Here is a 20,027-nt window from a genome sequence, read left to right on the forward strand (position 1 = left end):
GAGGACTAATTAGCAAAAGAAGTGAGAGAATAATTTAATGAATAGAAAATAGAATACTAATTAATAAGAGAACTCTGTGACTTGTAGCCAGTGAACATTAATGCCTTTGTTTGTGTATAAATAGTAACAAGTTTTGATAGTCACTGGGCTGGCTCTGTGGATTTGCCACCCAGCACCTCTTTCTGTGCAAGACTGGAAATAAACCAAATACCTCAGCTCTGTGTGAGGATCAGCCTTTTTCACACAGAGTAGAAAAAGCCATTTTGGGACAAGAGCATGACTTAGAATATCCTTCAGATTGATATCCTGCACAGTTAAGTGCAAGGATAGGAATGGTGAAGGAGGCCAGGAGAGCTCAGAGCTGCGGTGTCCTGCTGCAGCCCATGCCCAGCATCCTGCCACCCGCAGCCAGAGCTGGGGAACAAGTCCCCTGAGTCACTGCCAGGTGAGGAGTGAGGAGAAAGGGCTGGTTCCAGAGAAGTGTGACTGCTGTGCAGTCACACCCATGGACCTGAGTAAGGCAGTTGGAAACCCACCAGAACAGCCAGGAATTGAGAACAACTGATCACTCGAGGCAATGGGCAAAACCAGAGGGAGTGAGAAGCAAGGGGGGTTCCTGCATCCAGCTTGCAAAGCCCCTGACTGAACAAAGTATACTGATGTTGCTTAACAGCTTAGAGCCTATTAACAACAGAGGAAAAAAAAAGAACTAAAACACAAAAGAATGAGGGCAGGAGAACAAAGACGGAAGAATAGGAAGCATCCTGACCCAGTAATGTTGAGAAAACACCAGAAGGTCATGAGAAACAACTTGTGACTGTCCTCTGGCAGCCAAAGCACATCCCCAGGGGAATGGTGGCATGGTTTACCACCCTGGCTGGGATGTGAAGTCCCACTGGGAGGTGGAAGAAATACTCCTTGTCCTGTGGAGGTGGCCCTCACCCACTTGCTTTTTGCATGGAGGGATGAGGAGGCTGAAAGGGTCCCCTGGATGGCACAGGACCAGCATCCCCAGCAGGCAACACTGGTGGGAGTGGGGCACAGCAGCTTGAACCAGCAGGTTCTGCCCCAGGTGTGAGTGAACTGACTCACTGAGATGCCTTTTTGTGGGGGAGGAAAGGCAAGTTGTTGCTCAGATATTTCCAAGTAACTCTGCCATTAATCCCTGACATCATATTATACAGTACAGCCAAGGAAGGAGGAGCTCAGCTGAGTTGTGAGGAGTTTCATTTCTGCTGTTCACTAAACATACAAGGAAATGAAAGTAAAAAACCCAACATGTTGCATTGTTATTTCCAGGGCTATCACAAAGCTGTCTCCTCAATAGTAGGGATTTCACATTTGCCTGACAGAGCCCCTCCAAGGCCTTTCATGGAGACAGTTTTGTCAAGTCAAGAATTGTGTTTTGAGGTGACAGCTGTAACAGATTCAGAATTGCCTTTGATAAATGCATTTGCTGCATTAGTGCTAAATATCCTAAGGCTACACAGTGATTAATTAATAATTCACAATTCACTAAAAGTTCAGCAGTAATTAAGCTTAGCTTCACCTGGATATCATCTGCTGAATGCTGAACTGCTGTACAGAGGTGTGGCTACTCTTCTGAGAGTCTTCAGTGAGGAGAGGACTGAGATTTTTACAAGGGCAGGTAGTAAAAGGACAAGGGGGAATGGCTTTAAATTGAAAGAAAGTAGGTTTAGATTGGATATTAGGAAGAAATTCTCCCCTGTGAGGGGGGGGGAGGCACTGGCAGAGGTTGCCCGGAGCAACTGTGGCTGCCCCTGGATCCCTGGAAGTGTCCAAGGCCAGGTTGAACAGGGCTTGGAACAGCCTGGAACAGTGGAAAGTGTCCCTGCCCATGGCAGAGGGGTGGAACAAGATCATCTTTATGTTCTTCCAACCCAAACCATTCTAGGATTCTCTGGCTCTCTGAACTTCTGGCTGTGAGGTCCCCCCTTCTCTGTGGACACAATTCATGTGTTAGGATATCCATGTCCTTAATTGAGCCAGGTGCAAAGTAAGTAAGTGGTGCCCACTCGTGGCAGCTCTGTCTTTTGAAAGAGCCTGGTCATTTCCACAAAAGCCAAATATTTCTCCTGTGAGAATTAGTTTCATTTCTGGTCCTTCTTGTCATAATGAGAAGGTGGAGCCTGTAAATAAAAAAGCATCTGAAGAAGTTTCGGAAAGTCACTGCTTCTCCTTTCTACAGGACACTTACAAGGGTAAGTTTCTCTCTTCCTTCGTCTAAAAAGAGTAATGCAAATTTTTGCTTTTATCTTCATTCCTTTTAAGGTGACAAGGCTGCATAAAGTGTCTAGAGTTAGTGTGATTAAACAGGGCTGCCAGAAGCAGGATTTTTTGCTTTCTGGGGTGGAAAAAAATAAAAAAAGAAAATATGTTAGTATTATTTCCTCTTTAAAAGGGAGGAAACTGAGAGATGGCATTTAATTTTTTTAAGCCATTATTCAGCAAGATGATCTATCCAGCACTATTTATGAGTAGGATCATAAGCTTTGCATTGCTTCATTTCCTTTCTGAGAAGACAGCTGGAGTTAACAAACATAGAACACAGAAACTGTGAGGTTTACCCAAATATCCTGAGGTCACAGGATGTGTCAGCCAGAAATCCATGTGTTCCTCTGGCTGGACAGAGAATGAATAAATGCAGGAGCTGTGCGGATTCAGCACTGCAGCTCTGCACCTTGAGTTTGAGAGGGGACTTTTTTTAGAAGGGGATTTTCATCTTCTACAGATGCATAGCCAAAGAAAAAAACAGAAAAAACAAAGGAACTTCTCTTCAGAACCATCGGCAGGTTGGTATTTGTGCAGATATGGGTGTGCAGCAGAGTGCTTCATGTTGTTCTGGGAGAGGTTTCCCTCACATAGACAGGAAAATTCTAAAGGTAAAGCTCAAGGAAATCGGTATTATCCCGACAAAGGAAGCAGGGCCAGCTCTGGTGAGAGGAAATTTTTGGCAGACTTTCAGTATCATCGCGTCATGTAGGTGTCATGTTTCACATGTGGCTTCTGGCCCATTGGAGAAGGGCTCTTTACAATTGCAGCTTTTTTGTTTTCCTCTCCTCCTTTCTTCCATCCGATGTTGTCGCGGCTCAGTACACAAAGAAATCACTATGCCCGTGTGGTTACAGAGCCCACCCACCCTTTCAGGGGAGAGCAGCGGTGTAGCCTCAGAAATGCACACGGGTGTTTATCCTGGTGCTGACTGCAGGTATCTTTGTGCTGGGTCTGCACGCTGTGGTCTGCACCCCATCTCGATGTTTGTAAAGGGTGACTAAAGAGACTCGGTTTTCCCCATGCATCCTTAGCCTTGCCCACGTCCCTTCCACCTCTGTGATGGCCATGGGGTTTGTCCTGAGTAAACACACCAGGTGGGTATTGCAGGATGTCTGGATGTTTGCATAATTAATTCATTCCAGAGATCAGGGACTGAGATGTTTGCGATTTACTTTGTTGTAGATTGGCCACAAAAAGAATATAAAATGCTGCTGGAGGCTGGACCAACAGGGCAAACTGGTGTCACGAAGCTGCAGGAAGTTTCTGGCTTGATTTTCCCCCCTCCCCATCCCCTTCTCTCCCCACCCCCACTAGAGATGCCCACAAGGTACCTCCAGTTCCAGTGCTTTTGGACAGGTGTTAAAATACCCAAGGTCCACCTAAATACAAACATAAAATCCTAAAGTAGCTCCAGAGGTGCTTTGTTGCTTTGCAATGGTGAATTCTGCAAGGCCAAAGACTGGAAATCTGTACATTTCCACCTGAACCTGCTCCTATTGTAACCCTTTAGACACGGACTGCTGAATAAATCTGGAGCTAAAGTGGAGCAGCTTGCACCTAAACTGCTCTGAGAAGTTTTGGAAGCAAGGGGATCTCACTTGTGACTCAGCAGAAGGACCATGACCTGATTATTATCCATTGTAGTAGATGATAAAGTTGTTGTTTTGATATTGAACTGGCAATATTTACATACTGTACTAGCAATAAACCTAATTACAAATGTCCACACAGTCACTGCATCCAGTTTCTCATGCCTGGCACACAACCTTCTGTCAACTGCTCTGCTACAATGTTTTTTTTTTTCTAAACTTGTTTTACACATTGAAAGTCTAACCTACATTGTATCTGATCATCCTATTTTGGCATCTGTTTAAATTAGAAAGCCTGTAAACTTAATTCAACCAAAAAAAAAAAATTAACAGAACAGGAAGTTATTTCAAGCAAAGATGTGGTTCTCCCAATATGTTTTCTGAAGTGTTTGAGTCTTGGGTTTTTTTTCCTTAAATCACTTTCTCTGGAAATTGCCTTCCCTGGATAATGTCACATCAAATGCCACTAATTTCCTCAGTCACTCATAGAAAACAAAATTTTTCTTTAAGGAAATGCTGAACAAGGAAATAAAAAGCTTCCTAGTCCTCCCTTCTCTAACATCATGTGAAGAAAAGTCTGCTTTTGGCAGAGGGTTTTAAACTATAGAGGAGGGGACCAAGATGCAGAGTTTAGAAAACAGGTGTCAGACTTGCCCCTGACAAGTATTTCTTCCACAGAAGAGGTGAGATGGGCACTGAGCAGACTATGTTTACACAGCCCTGCACTTCTGACCCCAGGAAGTTAAGGATTCATGTTCCCTCCAATCCTGCCCTAATACTGACTGAGCTTCTCCAAACACCCTTCAGCAAAATTTTTCATCTAGGAGAATTGGCTTTTTGCAAAAATTGATGTAACTTTTTTTTTCCCCCCCAAAAAAAATACTGTTTTTTCCTGTGGCATTTTTTTTAAAATATAAAAAATAAAAGCATAAACGAGGTAGGGAGAAGTGTTTCAAGTCTATCCTCTGGAGAGCAATCTTAGTGATTTGAAAAGAGCTGGTGCACTTGGTACCTACCAAGGGTTTGGATCAGGAAATAGAGGTGTTCGATTTTCTCTCTTAGGTGGAGTCACTCACTTCCTCCTGTTTGGTTTCAGAAGCTGCACCTCAGAGTGGTTGGACCAATATTTAGTGAGGCACTATGGACAGCATACGTTCAAGCCCAGTAAATCAGCAGACCATGGATAAAAAGAAAGCAGCATTCAAACAACTTTCTGAAAGAACCAACAATACCCTAAAGAAAGAGGGGTTTGTATTTTCTTTTGTAAAACCATTTCCAGAAGCTGCTAAAATTCCTCTCCCACCAGAGGAACCAGAAGAAGATCCTGAGCTATCAGAGAAGCTGTTTGAGAGTAAACCTAACTATGACCAGGACTTGGAAAAAGAGTTTTTCGGAGAAGAGGACAAGGTAAGGCAAGGGGAGGGCACAGATCCTCCCCACTCTTAATCTGTTGTTTCACTTTGTGCCCCAAAATTAATTCCTTTGTCTCTTTGGGCAATCTGCACTTGTTAGGTCTAAGGATAACTTTTGGGATGAGGCCTAGCAATTATTCATGTAAGTAGCAAGAGAGGTACCTGCAATTAATATGCAGACATTAATAATGCAGGTCTAAAAAAAGAGATGGCTGCAGCCTAAAAGCCAATTTAATGTGTGACATGTGTCTGTTTCAATCCTTGCAACAAATGTTGAACAGAAATCATAAAAGCTGAGGTTTTTTTTTTTTTTCTTGAGGCTCTTCAACCCTTAACAGAAATGCACAGAAAGGTTTATAATAACCTGTTTGGATATTTAACACTGAACACGGGTTGGTTCTAAGTCTGCGACACAGTTATTGAAGTTTTTTGAGAATTTACTAGCTATTAAACATTGTAGTGAAGAGAGTGAGCAGGGGTTACTAAAAAGAGTTTAAAATGCCTGCCTCCAATAATATGTGCTGCCTTCCTCATCTTGAACCAAAAAATCTGCTTTGTCTGAGTGCATCTGATCCATAAACATACTTCTGGAGGTATTTTTCTTGGATAAAAGTGATGGAGAGAAACTTCTATTTTTTGTTTCAAAAAATCAGGTTTGAATATGCCTGGCCCAATATGTCTGAAACAGATTGGTGTTCCCAAAATTGCATCTCTAACTGCAGCAGTCAGACTGGAACATTGAGAGAGGAACAGGGAGAAGAGACCAAGCTGATCTTTATATACTTTAGCTGAGCATATTTAACAGCAGATGGACCAGTTTTGCCAAAGACTGGAAATTGTTTTGTTTTCACATAAATGAAGAGGCTGTGTTAATATCTGGACCTGTGTCAAACACAGAAATGACAATAATCAGTCATTTAAAACAACTCACTCATATTCATGCCTTATGTGAGCCTAAAATGAGGCAAAGAAGAAAGAGCCATGATGATCTAAAAGATTTCAGCCACCTGTTAAGAATGTTACAGCAGAACTCTTTTGGTGCTTGTATACAAACTAAATCTTCAAATTCCAAAACAAAGATCGAATAAGCTATTTTTTACCAAATTCAGTGATTTCTGGGATCAGTCTTCATTTGCATACACATGTTTCAGTACATCTGTGGATGAGTGGAAAAAAAATGTCTGTAATTTAAGAAACTGTTATTAAAAAAATTAACAAAGCAAACGTAGTAATGTGTTCTTTATCTTTTCAGGATGGCTTCCAAAATTTGTTATTTTTACTAAGGATGGTCTGCGAGCCAACCTCAACTGTTTCTTTCATATTTACAGACACCTGTTTATTACATGGAGATGCAAGGATGCACAGTGATATAAAGTACAGCTTGATGCCAGTAAATAACTTTTACTAAAGATCGACGAACAGAAAATGTGTTGTTTTTTTTTTGTTTTTCTTTTTGACTATGGAAAATTCATTGTAAGTTTAACTCTTAACAGGCTGCAGAACACACCTTGTACAACAAATATGAGGAGAAGATCCGACCCTGCATTGATCTTGTTGACAGCCTGAGAGCTCTTGGAATAGAAAAGGACCTGTCCTTGCCTGCGATTGCGGTGATTGGAGACCAGAGCTCCGGGAAAAGTTCTGTCCTCGAAGCCCTGTCTGGTGTTGCTCTCCCCAGAGGCAATGGTAAGAATTCACTTTCTCACGTTTTCTCTTTGATGAGGTGGAAGGGTTTTTGTTTTTTTTTTTTTTTTTTCTTTTTTTTTTTGTTTGGTGTAGAATTGGATAACTCCATGACTGAGAAATGGAGGTGTGAGTGAGGCACCACAAGGTAAATCTAAGGTACATGTTCCACATGCTCAAGAGACCAGGAGTAAGAAGTGTAGTGTGATTACCCCAGCTGACTCTGTGCATTTCTCAGAAAGCAGCAGTGCAGCAGAGTATTAATTTCACATGGAAAACCAGTTTTTAAATTTGCTTTTGGGATTGTCTTGGGTTTTTTAAACTACATTTTCTTACAGATATCTTTTATTATTATTATGCGTAAAAAGTGTACAAAGATCTTTACTTAAAGCATTATTTAAGTCAGAGATGATTGTTGAAATACTTTAGAGCTCAAGAAAATCCACTTTCCAGCTCTGTGTGTGCATTTTTGCACACATAATTTCTGCAAGTTCCATGTGAGTTTACAATATAATCTAGTCTTCCAGGCTGGAGTTGTGGATAGGTTTTTCATAGGATTTAGTTGCAGCACTGAAACAGATAATCCAGAGAGGAGCAAAACTCCATCTGTGGAGGTTTTCAGGGCCAGACATGTCTGGGAAGAGCCATGTTTGACCTCATCTAGCACTGGTGACTATCCTGCTCTGAGCAGGAAGTTGGACAAGTCCCCTCTGGCAGCGTCTATTGGAACATTTCCACGTTTTTGGGTGAAACATTTTTGTGTGAAATATTTTGGTGTGACACAGGCAACCCTGTGTACACCACACACCTCACAGCCATGTTTCATGCACAACCTCTGCCTTTGGAACTGCTGCAGGTATTGTCACTCGGTGTCCCTTGGAACTTAAACTGAAGAGGTTGCCTGAAGGGCAGGCCTGGCAAGGGAAGATCTCCTACCGAAATGTAACCCTGGAGCTCCAGGACGCCTCTGAGGTGGACAGAGCAATAAGGCAAGGTGAGTGGATTTGGCTGGCTCCGTCTCCTCTGAATGTTCCTCTTAGACTGAACAGCATCCACAGTGATTGTGGAGAAACACCAAGAGCTGGAATCAGAGCAGAAGAAGCTGGGTCAAGAAAAAACAAAACTCAGTTCTCTCAAGGGAGCTGTGCCAGTTCTTCTGTGGTGAAGATGATTTATGATGATGATCCCAGAATGGCCTAGATTGGAAGGGACTGTAAAGGTCTTCAAGTTCCAACACCTCAGGCAGGGATGCCACCCACTAGATCCATGATCCTTTTATCCTGATCCATGATAAAGGCTCAGGCTGTGTCCTTACGTGCATGGTGGTTTCCTGTTTTCCTGGTTTGGGGTGGTTGTCTGTCAAATTGTAAACATGGAACCTAAATGGTTACTGACATGAGTTCAAAAGCCCAGAGAGTGCCTGAGGTATCTCTGGCTGGAAATTTTGTTATTTTGGAGGAAATTGCAAGAAGGCAGAGTGGAGAACAGAGAGCTTCTGGCAGGTACTGTGACCACGGGCTCAGTCACTGCCCTTCACATGTCTCAGCTTTACTGTTACAGCATTTCAGGCTGGGTAAGAAATCTGTGTTCTTACGCAAAGGGCAATAAGCGCTTGCCCTAAATGTGAAATTTGGATTGTCCTTACTTTCTTGACTAGCACAGCTCTGCAAATTGTTATTATTTATATTTTTTTAAATTAGCTTTTCAACACATTATTTGGATATTCTCAAAACTGGCCAGGCAATTGGTATGAATTAAGGTAATTAAATTTCATCAGAGCTGAAAATCTCTGATGAAAATGACTGGGGTTTCCTTGCTTCCCTGTGTTCACAGTTCAAGCATTATTGCCATGTAGCATCTGGGACAATTTACTCTCAATTTCCCTATCAAAATGTGAAGAATATAGAGCAACATCTATATTTCTTTCACGGCATCCAAGGATTAATTAATGCTTACAAAGTCTCTTGTTGTTGAGGAAGCATTTCTACAACTGACCAGTGTTTTACCTGATCCCTTTCATTGTGGTTTATTTATATGTATTTTGTCTGCATACATGAGAGTGCATAAATATATGCTCTGTAAAATATTACAGCTCATATTCCAACAGGACTTCACATCAACTTGTTCTGCATGATAATTTCTTAGATTTTTGCATAAATTGATTTAATTGTGTGGCTGGATCTGAAAGAAAATGCCAAGCCTGAAAGAACCTTAGGTGGTAGTTGGTACATTTCGAAGTCATTGTGTTCAGCTTTGGTTTGATGCATCATTTGAAGCTTGTATCCATTGCCTTGTTCTTTTCACAGCCCAGGATATTGTGGCTGGTCCTAGAGGTGCCATTAGCGGGAAATTAATTTCCCTGGAAGTTCAGTCCCCTGATGTTCCAGATCTGACATTAATTGATCTTCCTGGAATTGCCAGAGTGGCCGTGGGGGACCAGCCAAAAGACATCGGGGACCAGGTAAACTCAGCCTCATGTGCCAACCTGTCCCAAGCTCTCATCCCCTCAGGGCTCCCAGCAGACTTTCTGTGAAGTAAACAGAGTAAGTGGAGGGCATCTCTGCTCTTCCTCTATCTGCTTTAGGAAGAAATGCTGGGAAATGCAAATAAAACTCTGGTAGGATAAGGCCGGCTGTGAGGGTGATGTGCAGGAGCTGGGTGCGTTGTTTCCCCTAAAATACCTTTAAATAGCAACTTGGAATAAGAGGAGCCCAAACTAAACTAGATATAGCAAATAGAAATGAGACAAGGTTAGATTGTCTGGGCTTTACTTTCTGGGAGGAGAGTAATTTGATTCTACAGTTAGATAACAATCTTTCTCTTGTATTGAGAAGAACGCAGCAGATGTGATAAAATCCAAACATTTCCATTGTTCCCAGCTGTCTGCGTGCTCCAGAGATGGAGTCTGTAGCACTGCAACCTGTCAGAAACTGAGATGGGTGGAAAGTATAAAAGAGAGGCATTTTTACCAAAATCCAGGGAAAAAAAAATAATTGATTCACTGTGCAATAAGCACAATAGTGCTCTGTGAAGCTTCTACAAAACAACACAAATTATGAGGAACTCATTTTGTTTGGCATTGAAACTAAATGTCATGTTCATCTTCAGTTTTGGTGCTTTTTAAAATTTTCCTACAAATATTCCACTGAAAAACAAGCCAAAGACATTTGTGCACCTTTCAGAGATACAAATTTGAGATTTATCAGCAAAATCGAGCTTGCTTTCTTTCCATAAGTGTATACCTACACATCAGAACCTGCTTTTCTTACATGTGTTAGATATCAAATACCTTTAATATTTCTATAATGAAAGATTATATATGCACAAGAGGTTAAACTCCACGTAGCTGTCAAGACAGGCTTAACAACATTAGTCTGGTCTCATTCATGCCAGATGTTTGGATTAATCCTGACATAAGGAAAAAGGCTGCATTCTTCTGCTGGTCCCTTTCCATGCCATCCTCTAGCATGTAAGACTATCCTCAGCACATTTAATGGCATTTAATGTCATCAGGCAGTGGCTCATACTGCTAGAAATTGTTACATCTTACAAGCAAGTGTCTGATTTCGCTGAACCTCCTCACTGTTGTATTGAATTGCAGATCAAAATACTACTTAAAAGAATTATTGGCTGCAAAGAGACAGTCAATTTGGTAGTGGTGCCATGTAACGTGGATATTGCAACAACAGAAGCATTGAAAATGGCTCAAGAGGTGGACCCTACTGGAGAAAGGACAATAGGTGAGATAATTTTTTAATCTATGAGCTGAAAAGGAGGTCAAATATTTTTTTATCCCTGCCATGAGGTCTGATGTTCTGTGTTCTGTGAAATTAGCTGCAAGAAGAAGAGAGAAAAAACTCCAGAAAACAGCCTAAAGAATATATTTGCAAGTATTTCTAGTCACAATTCTTGAGTAGCTCCAAGAATCCCTTAGTTTGTTGTCTTGCTGGCACTCCTGTTGTGAATAACTGGAAGCTGAAAATCTCAGTTAATAGTAGTTGATCTGAAGTTATTGGTAAAAAAGCTTTGCTTTAAAAAAAAAAACCTTTAAAGAAAGGTTTGCAATGCAAAAAGCATGGTGGGAGGAACTGCAGAGTGAGTTTTACAGCCTGGGAGCGGAGAACTTTCTAGGAGAGAGAATACCAAAAAAAATTTCTTTATAAAACATGGTACAGAGTGTTCCTGCTTGGTTGTTAACTTTCTCTTTTAACTTCACAGGAATACTCACAAAACCCGACCTCATAGACAGGGGAACTGAAGAGGCTATTGTTAAAATACTGCGAAACAGGGTAGTCCCCCTCAAAAAAGGCTACATCATTGTGAAGTGCCGTGGGCAGCAGGACATCCACAACAAACTGACCTTGGCTGCTTCAATCCAACAGGAGAGAATCTTCTTTGAGAATCACAAACATTTCAGGTACTCCTCACAGAAAAATTCTCATCAAAAACATGTTAAAGTCACGTCAAAGCTTCCTGTTGATTTGCTGAGATTTAACTACTTAGGGGTCACAAACAGGTATTACTTATACTCAATATTTCTCATTGCCCATATAGGGTTGTGTTTCAGTAACCCAGAAGATTTCTACATGCTGAATACATTTTTTTAAATGTTTTTTTGGGGTTTTTTTGGATGCAAAACACATGGGGGGAGTGCTGTGAACTTCAGAAGTTCCGAATAGTCCCAAAGAATTCGAGTTAAAGCATCTGAGCACTTCAATCAGGCACTGAAGTATTTCTGTTCACTGTAAAACATGGAGGAACAGCATGAGAAAGGCTGTGCTGAGGACACAGGCTGCCCAGATGACTCAGCAGCAAATCAATCATAATACAGAGAATGGCAGCTGACAAGGGTTGTGAACTTCACACATGAAGAAATAATAGAACAGCACATTCATCTGCTGTTAGAATTTGCTTTTTTCAGATTTTTCTCTGTTTCCCTTTGCTCAGTCAGTAGCTGTCAAACAACTCTCAAATAAACCCAGAGAGTCCTGGGCTGTTGCCACATCTGCACCAGCACGGCCCAGAGACCCTTTCTTTACCCAAATTGTGTAACTGAATTGGGGAAAATGGAGCAGAGCATCATTGCTGCCTCCTTGCCCTGCACAGCCTGGCTAACCAAAGCCACCTTTTCCTCTTTTTTCACAGGGCTTTTTTGGAAGAAGGAAAGGCTACTATCCCCCATCTGGCAGAGAAGCTCACAGATGAGCTTGTGAAACACATTATTGTAAGTAACAGAAGTCCCATGCTGAGCTGTTTGTATCAATTACTACGTAAAAACGAGTTCAACCCTTCAACCTTGGATTTCGTCTTTATGTGCTTAATGATCCTTCAACTCAGTGATCAGAGAACAAACTGAACTGAGAGGCAGAGGTAAAAAGCCCCATGCTCTGTCTTCAGATTTGCCTTTTAACTGCAGATCAACAATAAACAAATTATTTCATCTATTTGTGGCTCATAATTCCTGCCTTTTCAATGACAGCCGTGATATTTCTTTTTGTTTATGAGTGTTGATCACCTGGGTGACGAGTTACTGCTGTCAGCTTACTGAAATAGTGATTTCTATTCCACTGAAAATGTCTTCAAAACATCAAGATGTTCTATTATATTAATATACTTGGGTAAGGTTATTGGGGGTTTTTATTTGGTATAAGTATATCTGCACATAATATATCTTATTCCTTTAAGAGAAGATGATAAAATATAGGGAACATCTAAATTCAATCTTTTCTCAAAGGAGAAAAAAAAATTAAGTAAATTTACTGAAAATAAGCAACTAAACAGCCAGGTTCCATCAGGAATTGAGCAGTCACAACTTTCCTGGCACAAGCTGTGAGGATACTGTTTTTGGCTTACTGTGGGTGAAATTCTGCCCTAGACTGCAGCTCTTCTGCCCAGATCTCAGTGAGGTCCAGCCTGATCCCTCAGGGAGATCCTGGCTCCTGAATTCCCTCAATAAAGGCCATATTTGCTTTTCCGTGTTATCCCACTATCACGCATGGGACACTGACAGCAAGCTATTGGATTTGTAAAAACAGCAAACATCCCCTGCAGGTGTAGATCACTCTTAGAGGGATTTTGTTTTCCTTCCAAAACCAGACAGGTTCAACCTATCTCAATGTCCTTCTTCACTGTTTCCTCCCCAGAAAACTTTGCCAGCACTGGAGAGCCAAATTCGTGACACCTTCCACAAAACATTGCAGGATCTGCAAAGGTACAATAGAGGCACACCCCAAACAGAGTCTGAGAAGCTGTTTTTCCTCACAGATGTAAGTATCAGTATTGGTCACAGAGCACAGCAAGGAGGTAACTGTGGGAGAAAAAGAAACCACCTGAAATTATCAAAACATTAGCATGGACCACTGGGAAATTTGTGGTATCCATCATTTCAGTGAGGGTAACACAGACAAGCCACACCTGCAAAAATAATGGACCACAGGAGCTCATGGCCTCTTCTAAAATTTTTTTCCTGTGATTATGGGACATGAAAACTAAACTACTTGGTTGATTGGGTCAAAATCATGCATCTCAGCAAGGGAAAACAAACTCCTGTATGCTCAACACTTTGAAGGGTTCCCATTGTTTAGACTCATAAGATCAAATGCATTCCTGATATCAAAATGTGGTTTGCAGGTCCATCCAAGTGCCTCATCTCATGGAGTTACTCCCTGATAAGCCTTCAGAAGGTTTTAGAGGTGTTTATGGAAGCTTATCAGACTTCATACAAGTCTGGTCTATTAGAATTTAGTAAATGGCTCTAAAAGTCTACAGGGGACAAAACCAAAAGAATATAAAGTTTGTTCTCCTCTAGCTGTTACAGTTTGGGGGGAAAGAATAAAAAAAACAGACAAACCAGGAGCTAAGAGCACAAAAGATGTAAGAAAGGGATGTTTTTTATTAACTATGTCACTGCTTTAATATCAAACAACTGCAGATTTGCTTAACATCCACAAATTAGTCTGAAGAAATGAAACTTCACTAAATTGCCTGCTTGTTGCTCGATTCACTGCAGTTGATCAAACTCTTCAACCAAGACATCTCTCAGAGCACACGGGGAGAGGAGCAGTTGTTTGGGGAGGAGGTCAGACTGTTCACCAAGATCCGCAAGGAATTCCGCTCATGGAACATGATTCTCCTGGAGTCTGCTGCGAGGGGTAAGCACAGAACAGTCTCAAGCTGCACCAAGAGAAATACAGGTTGGATATTAGGAAGAAGTTTTTTACAGAAAGGGTGATAAAGTTCTGGAATGGCTGCCTGGGGAGGTGGTGCAGTCACCATCCTTGGGTGTGTTTTAAAAAGCCTGGATGTGGTGCCAGGGTTGAGTTGAGGTGTTGGGGCTGGGTTGGACTCGATGATCTTGAAGGTCTCTTCCAACCCAGTGATTCTGTGATTCTGTCAATTCTGTGAACCCATCCTGGCAGCTGACCTGAGAGCCCATCTCCCTGCTTTTAAACCCAGACCCAGCATCTTCAGTAAATGTTTTCCAAGAAAATTAAGAGCAAGAAGCCAGGAGCATCCATCCGTTCTGGTGTCCTGGGGACACAGACACAGTTTGTGTTAAATGCTGTCATTACAGAGAGGTCAGTGCTTGTCTCTCTTCATCCAGCACAGCAATAAAATCAAGACACTGGCACAGAATTTGTTGGTGATTTTCTGAACCGTTCTTCTAAGTAACAGCAACACTAATGAATAATAATAAATAATAACAATCTACATAATTTTTATTGTTACTCTTAATGTTTTTATTTTATTATTGCTATTAATATTTTAGAGTATGGGTGGGGTTTTTTCCACTTTAGCTCTGGGCTAAGGTGATACCTCATACAAAAAAAAAAAAATTAGCAAATTTGTACAGTATCAACAAAGAAATACTGACTGTGATATCTTAAATAAAATAACTAGTCAACAGTAGATTCCCCAGAAAAAGTGTTTAGTGAGCTTGGAGATTTGTTTTGTTCAGGGATTTTTTTAAACTTGGAAGAGACTGGTAATGGCCAGCTGCTTCTGTGAGGGTGAAAATACCAAGAAGAACTAGAATTTTTGTAGCCCATCATAATTTCTGTCAGTCAGATGCTTGATGCAATGTGTGAGATGGCTCATTCAGAGAACAACAACGTGTTAGCTCTGTTCTGTGGTAACAAAAAATCATCTCAGTAGTTTTTCCTCTCAAGAACAACTCAAAGAGGAGAAATAGACTTCCTTCTTAATCCTGAAACGTGTACATTGAGTGATTTAGTAGCAAAGCAATGTTATTTTACCATTACAGCTAAAAAAACCATCCCTGGTAAAGTGTGGAAATATGAAGACCAGTACCGTGGACGGGAGTTCCCAGGCTTCAGCAACTACAGGACTTTTGAGGACATTATAAAAGAGCAGATCAGACAACTGGAGGAGCCAGCAATTGAGATCCTGAACAACGTGATGAGTATGGCCCAGCCCATGGGAGGCTCTTGTGTGGGGGACACTGCTGGGCCTGACAAGTTTATTTTCCAGGAGAAGCTGATGCTCTCACTGATGCTCTCAGGATCCTTCAGAGTGTGGAAGTAAATCTGATTCAGCTTGGGGATTGCTATTACAAATGCTAACAGCGTTTGTTAATACTTTTCCCATGGGCTCTTGGAAGGGAATTAGAAAATAACTATAATAAATAGAAAATAACTATAAAAAACTACAAAATAACTATAATAAATAACACAACAAGGAAACAGTACAGTAGAAGTACTTGATTTAAGTGGTCACACTCTTGTACCTGGAAATCTAAATTTCTACTTGTTTGTATGCATCATAAAGGCAGAGTGCACCAGTACAGCAGCTCAGCTATTTCTGAATGAATACAGAAAATGAGTAGTCTCCCAAGTCTCATATTAACAATAGCTTAAAACCCTCACTTACTTACCTGACTTTATTTTGTCTCTCTGTTCTTCCCTTAGAACTGGTTGAAGAGAAATTTATGGAACTCGCTAAAAGGAATTTTGCTAATTTTCACAATCTAGACAGAGCTGCCAAGGTGAGGCACTACTATAACCTGAGATTCTCAAAAGACAGAATGGCATTTGTAAATACATCCATGATTGTGGTACCTTATGCAAGTGTGGAATTTCTTGCAGGAAAGTAAGAAAGAGCCTGAAAATGATGGCGTGATTGTAATGGCACTAATGAAAGTGCATTTTGCACAACTTTGACAAGATCTAATATACACATTATTCATTCTGCTCACATTCTTGACAGTGCAAAGAAAACCTGGTGTGGCTACCTTGAAGAGTTTATCATTAATTTCAGATTTAAGTCCTGCAATGATTTCTCAGAGTGCTCAACTGTTTTCTTCTCTCTGAAAGCAAGCCTGGGTTTTAGCCAGTGCAGGAATCTCGTCTTTGATGAAAGGGAGCAGGAGCAGACAAACCAAAAATCATCCAGCCATGAAAAAACTAGAAGATGGCTGTTCACAGTTTGGGCATTGGGTGGAGTTTTGGGGTGGAGTTCAGTGGCGTGGATGTCCTTGAAGGCCTTTTCTAAGAAAAGAGCTTGAGGAAAAGATGAGAAGCAATGCTAACAGTCAGGAAACAGAGTCCACTCACAGGGTACTGCTGAAAAAGGAAACTGAGAGGCAAATGTGAGTGAAATAGGTGCTTTGCTATTTCACTTGCATGGTCAAACCCTGCTGAGCTCCCAGGCCAACCAGACAGTGAACAAATAAATTATTTCATCCAAACACAGAGGTGTTCAGGCAGGGTCTTTAGGTGTAACACAGTGAGAGGAATGAAGAGGGAAGAAGTTCTGGCAAACACTGGACATGAGAAAACGTATGGGGTGTTTTCCTAGGGATGCTAGGAAAGCATTTTAAGGGAATTTGAGCATGACTGAGGGAACTTTGCCACCCCCACACACTTTTAGGTGGAAGTATCAAAAAGGCCAGAAAGAGTCAGATGGCTGCAATAAAAGCACCAGACAGAGAGGGGTTAGACAGGGTTTGTTTGCTGACTACAGATATTTTCCTTGGGGTTCCAAGCACCAGATTTGGACTGATCCCACTTGTGTGTAAGGAGGGGACAAAACTGCCATATTTTCCTGCTCTTTCACAAGAGAGAGACCACAATCCAAAGCATTACTCCATGTTCCCATGTTCTGGGATTAGACAGTGCTGCACAAGGGCAGTTGAACCCTGTGCCCACCTTGTCATTCCCTGGGGATGCTGCTAATCACTGGCACCTTCCCAAAGGGAGCAAATGTCTCAGAACTTCTTGTTCCTTTCTTTTCTAGATGAAAATTGAAGACATTAGAGACAAACAAGCAGTGGAGGCTGAAAGACATATCCGGGCACAGTTTAAAATGGAGAGAATCATGTACTGCCAGGATGACCTTTACACTCAAGACTTAAATACTATTAAGGCACAAAATGCTCTCAACATGTCCTCCGGGAAAGATCTGCAGTCTCAGATTGCTCCAAAGGAGTCCTCTCTTGTCATGGAGATGGTTTCTCACACCAGTGCCTATTTCTCTGTGAGTTCACAGGCAGATTTGCTGCCCCCTGAATGCCACAGCAGATCCCCCTCAGCCAGATCTTGATGGAGTCAATACAGCCTCGAATGCCACGCTAGCACTGTGCAGGGAATAGCCAGGGGGTATCTCAGTGTCTCATTCAGGTAGATGCTCAGCTTCTCTGCAAACTACTTGGAGCTTCTGACCAGTGATGAGAGTGTCAGTGCAAAGCTGGGCTGTATCAGCAGGATGCAGGATATGGTGATTAGAAAAGCCTGAAGGTGCCAAAGTGACAGCTGGCTCCTAAAGCACTTGTTAGCTACCTCCCAGTCTGGCTCAGGTCAGCCTCAAGCCACTCTGCACATTCCTACAGCCAGCAGAAAGTGGTGTCAGTGGCTTGCAGTCAGATCCTAAACTTCTACAGCAGGAGGAACAATAATAAAACATTACATTAAAATATATCAGCTGTCTGTAGAGATCAGAGTGCATCTGCTGTACTGCAGATAGCACCCTGTAAGTGAAGTCTCTGAAGATTTGCTTTGTTGTAAAACTCCCTCAGAAAGCAACAAGTTTGATATTAATAATTCAGGAAGGTAGGTAGCAGCTCACTTTGAATTCCAAGAGCAGGCTTTGTGACAAATTCCTGCAATTAAATGGTCAGGCTGCTCAGGCTGATGAAGACAAAGCCCTTGGTTGTCATAGAACAAGAAACAAAGCCATAAGTGCATAAGCACGTCCATCCCACCTTGCTACACACTCTGCTATATGTTTGATCTGCAGTTAAATATTTTTGTAAACGCCTTGAGAGCCATTTTCAACAAACCCCCAAATGCCAGGGCACCACAACTCCGTGGGACTGACTTATGCAAGGCCAAATACAGTTTGAATGAGATGGAAGTTAAGTGACCATGGCTGCCTACACCCTATAGGACCTGTGAATGCCATTTTCAAGTTGTGCTACAAAATGAAGGACAGAATCTCTCAATTGCAGCCAGGCACTTAGGTCTAAGTGCTCACCCAGCACCAGGAGGGCTGGAGGCAGCCACTTCCCAGAGCTGGGAGAGGTTTAGAACCTCATGTTGCCCTAAAGCACCAGGTGGGCCCCCAAACCCTGTGGATGTCCATGGGGAAAGGGCCCCACAAGCTCTTCTGGATCAATCTGTTTCAGTTTGCATCCATAAATGAACCAGGCAGTTGGTCAGGTCAGACAGGAGATTATCTTGTGAGGATATCAATTAATGTAATGTAGGCACAGTCTGGTCTCACTACTGCTGAAGACATTTCCCCTTAAGGCTAAAGCTTCCTCCAAAGCTGTCTTAAGCTTAAAAGGACAACCACATCAGAAATACCATCTAAATACCACCATCTAAATAATAATCTAATAGAGGAATTTACCAGCTTTAGGAAAAATCACTCTGATTTCCTGCATCAAAACATATTGTTAGCATTCAATGAAGACAGGTTGGACTCCAGAAACTGGGCACAAGTTCTGTTTGTCAGGAATGTCCTCCTATAACTTGTCCCAGTGACAGCTGACAGAGCTGAGCAGAGGAAAGTCTGCCTTGGGTCTAGTTTGCTGAGGGAAAAAAAGCAACAGCTGACATCCCGCTTATTCTCAATTTTTAGATTTCAGGTACAAAAGACATTGTTTGCAAACACTTTTAGTTCATAGCATCACTCCCTTCTTGAACAATAACTCAGTCCAACATTTTAAGACCTTGGAACCACTTTTTTTACAGATTACCTATAGACCCTTCATTTTTCAGTTCTTTTTACTAATTTAGTATTTTGCCTTTTTCTTCTTCCATCTCACAGGAAGCAAGTAAACGCCTCACCAATCAGATACCTCTGATCATCCTGTCTTCTGTCCTTCATGACTTTGGAGAAAAGGTGCAGACCTCAATGCTGCAACTTTTGCAAGATAAAGAGAAGTTAAACTTTCTCCTCGACGAGGACTCTGAAGCTGCTAAAACCAGGAATTGCCTCAGCCAAAGAGCTGATCGTCTCACCAAAGCCCTCCAGTACCTGAGAGAATTCAGCTTGTTGTAATTTCTTTGTTTTTCATAAGTTTTTTTCTCTCTTCATCTTCTAGCATTACTGAGGAATTTTGTATAATCCCATAAAAATGTAGTGTCAGCCCAGACCTTTGATACTAATTTCTAGTGTTCAGTTTTTCTTTATTTTCCATAATCATATGCAAACAGCTGCCTTTGCATAAAGAGCTCCACTGAGGGAGTTGTGATTAAATAAACATTATCCCATTTTTAAACATTTCTTTTGTGAACTCTGTTCAACCACTGGAATAATCATTAAAAAGCTAACACTCTGAGGATTATATGTTTTGTTGGGTTTTTTTTTTCTCTTTTTAATGATGGAAGCTGTATAATTCACACACTGTAGAAATCAAATTATCTAGCTTTCCTCAATGAAGCTTAATGCATGACACTGATCTCCCACTTTCCTTGTGTTTTTGGCTTGCTGGGGTTGTTCTATTTCCTGCTGTCACCTAAATCACACCTCTGCAGTGTTACCACTAAGTCTCAGCCCAGGAGGGAGAGAGGAGCAGACAGCAGGC

The 20,027-nt window shown here is 41.6% G+C and overlaps 1 protein-coding gene across 1 annotated transcript; it reads left to right on the forward strand.

The window, feature by feature from the left end:
- Window positions 1-1,981: 1,981 nt before the first annotated feature.
- Window positions 1,982-19,787, forward strand: LOC128803522 (interferon-induced GTP-binding protein Mx-like). The gene is made up of 14 exons (XM_053970583.1): window positions 1,982-2,222; window positions 4,981-5,291; window positions 6,790-6,982; window positions 7,836-7,973; window positions 9,286-9,440; window positions 10,581-10,719; window positions 11,198-11,396; window positions 12,125-12,203; window positions 13,123-13,245; window positions 13,989-14,130; window positions 15,243-15,401; window positions 15,907-15,983; window positions 17,234-17,473; window positions 19,268-19,787. Exons 2-14 carry the CDS (start codon window positions 5,025-5,027, stop codon window positions 19,499-19,501), a joined length of 2,145 nt encoding a protein of 714 aa, XP_053826558.1. The 5' UTR covers window positions 1,982-2,222; window positions 4,981-5,024; the 3' UTR covers window positions 19,502-19,787.
- The last annotated feature ends 240 nt before the right edge of the window (window positions 19,788-20,027 follow it).

This window comes from Vidua macroura, chromosome 2 (genome assembly GCF_024509145.1).
Source record: "Vidua macroura isolate BioBank_ID:100142 chromosome 2, ASM2450914v1, whole genome shotgun sequence".
Lineage (NCBI taxonomy): Eukaryota > Metazoa > Chordata > Aves > Passeriformes > Viduidae > Vidua > Vidua macroura.

Coding starts and splice junctions, on each gene's coding strand:
- LOC128803522 (XM_053970583.1), top strand. CDS start 5,025: ATGGACAGCATACGTTCAAGCCCAGTAAATCAGCAGACCATGGATAAA. Junction 9,441..10,580: donor CAAAAGACATCGGGGACCAG/GTAAACTCAGCC, acceptor ATTGAATTGCAG/ATCAAAATACTACTTAAAAG. Junction 13,246..13,988: donor AGCTGTTTTTCCTCACAGAT/GTAAGTATCAGT, acceptor GATTCACTGCAG/TTGATCAAACTCTTCAACCA.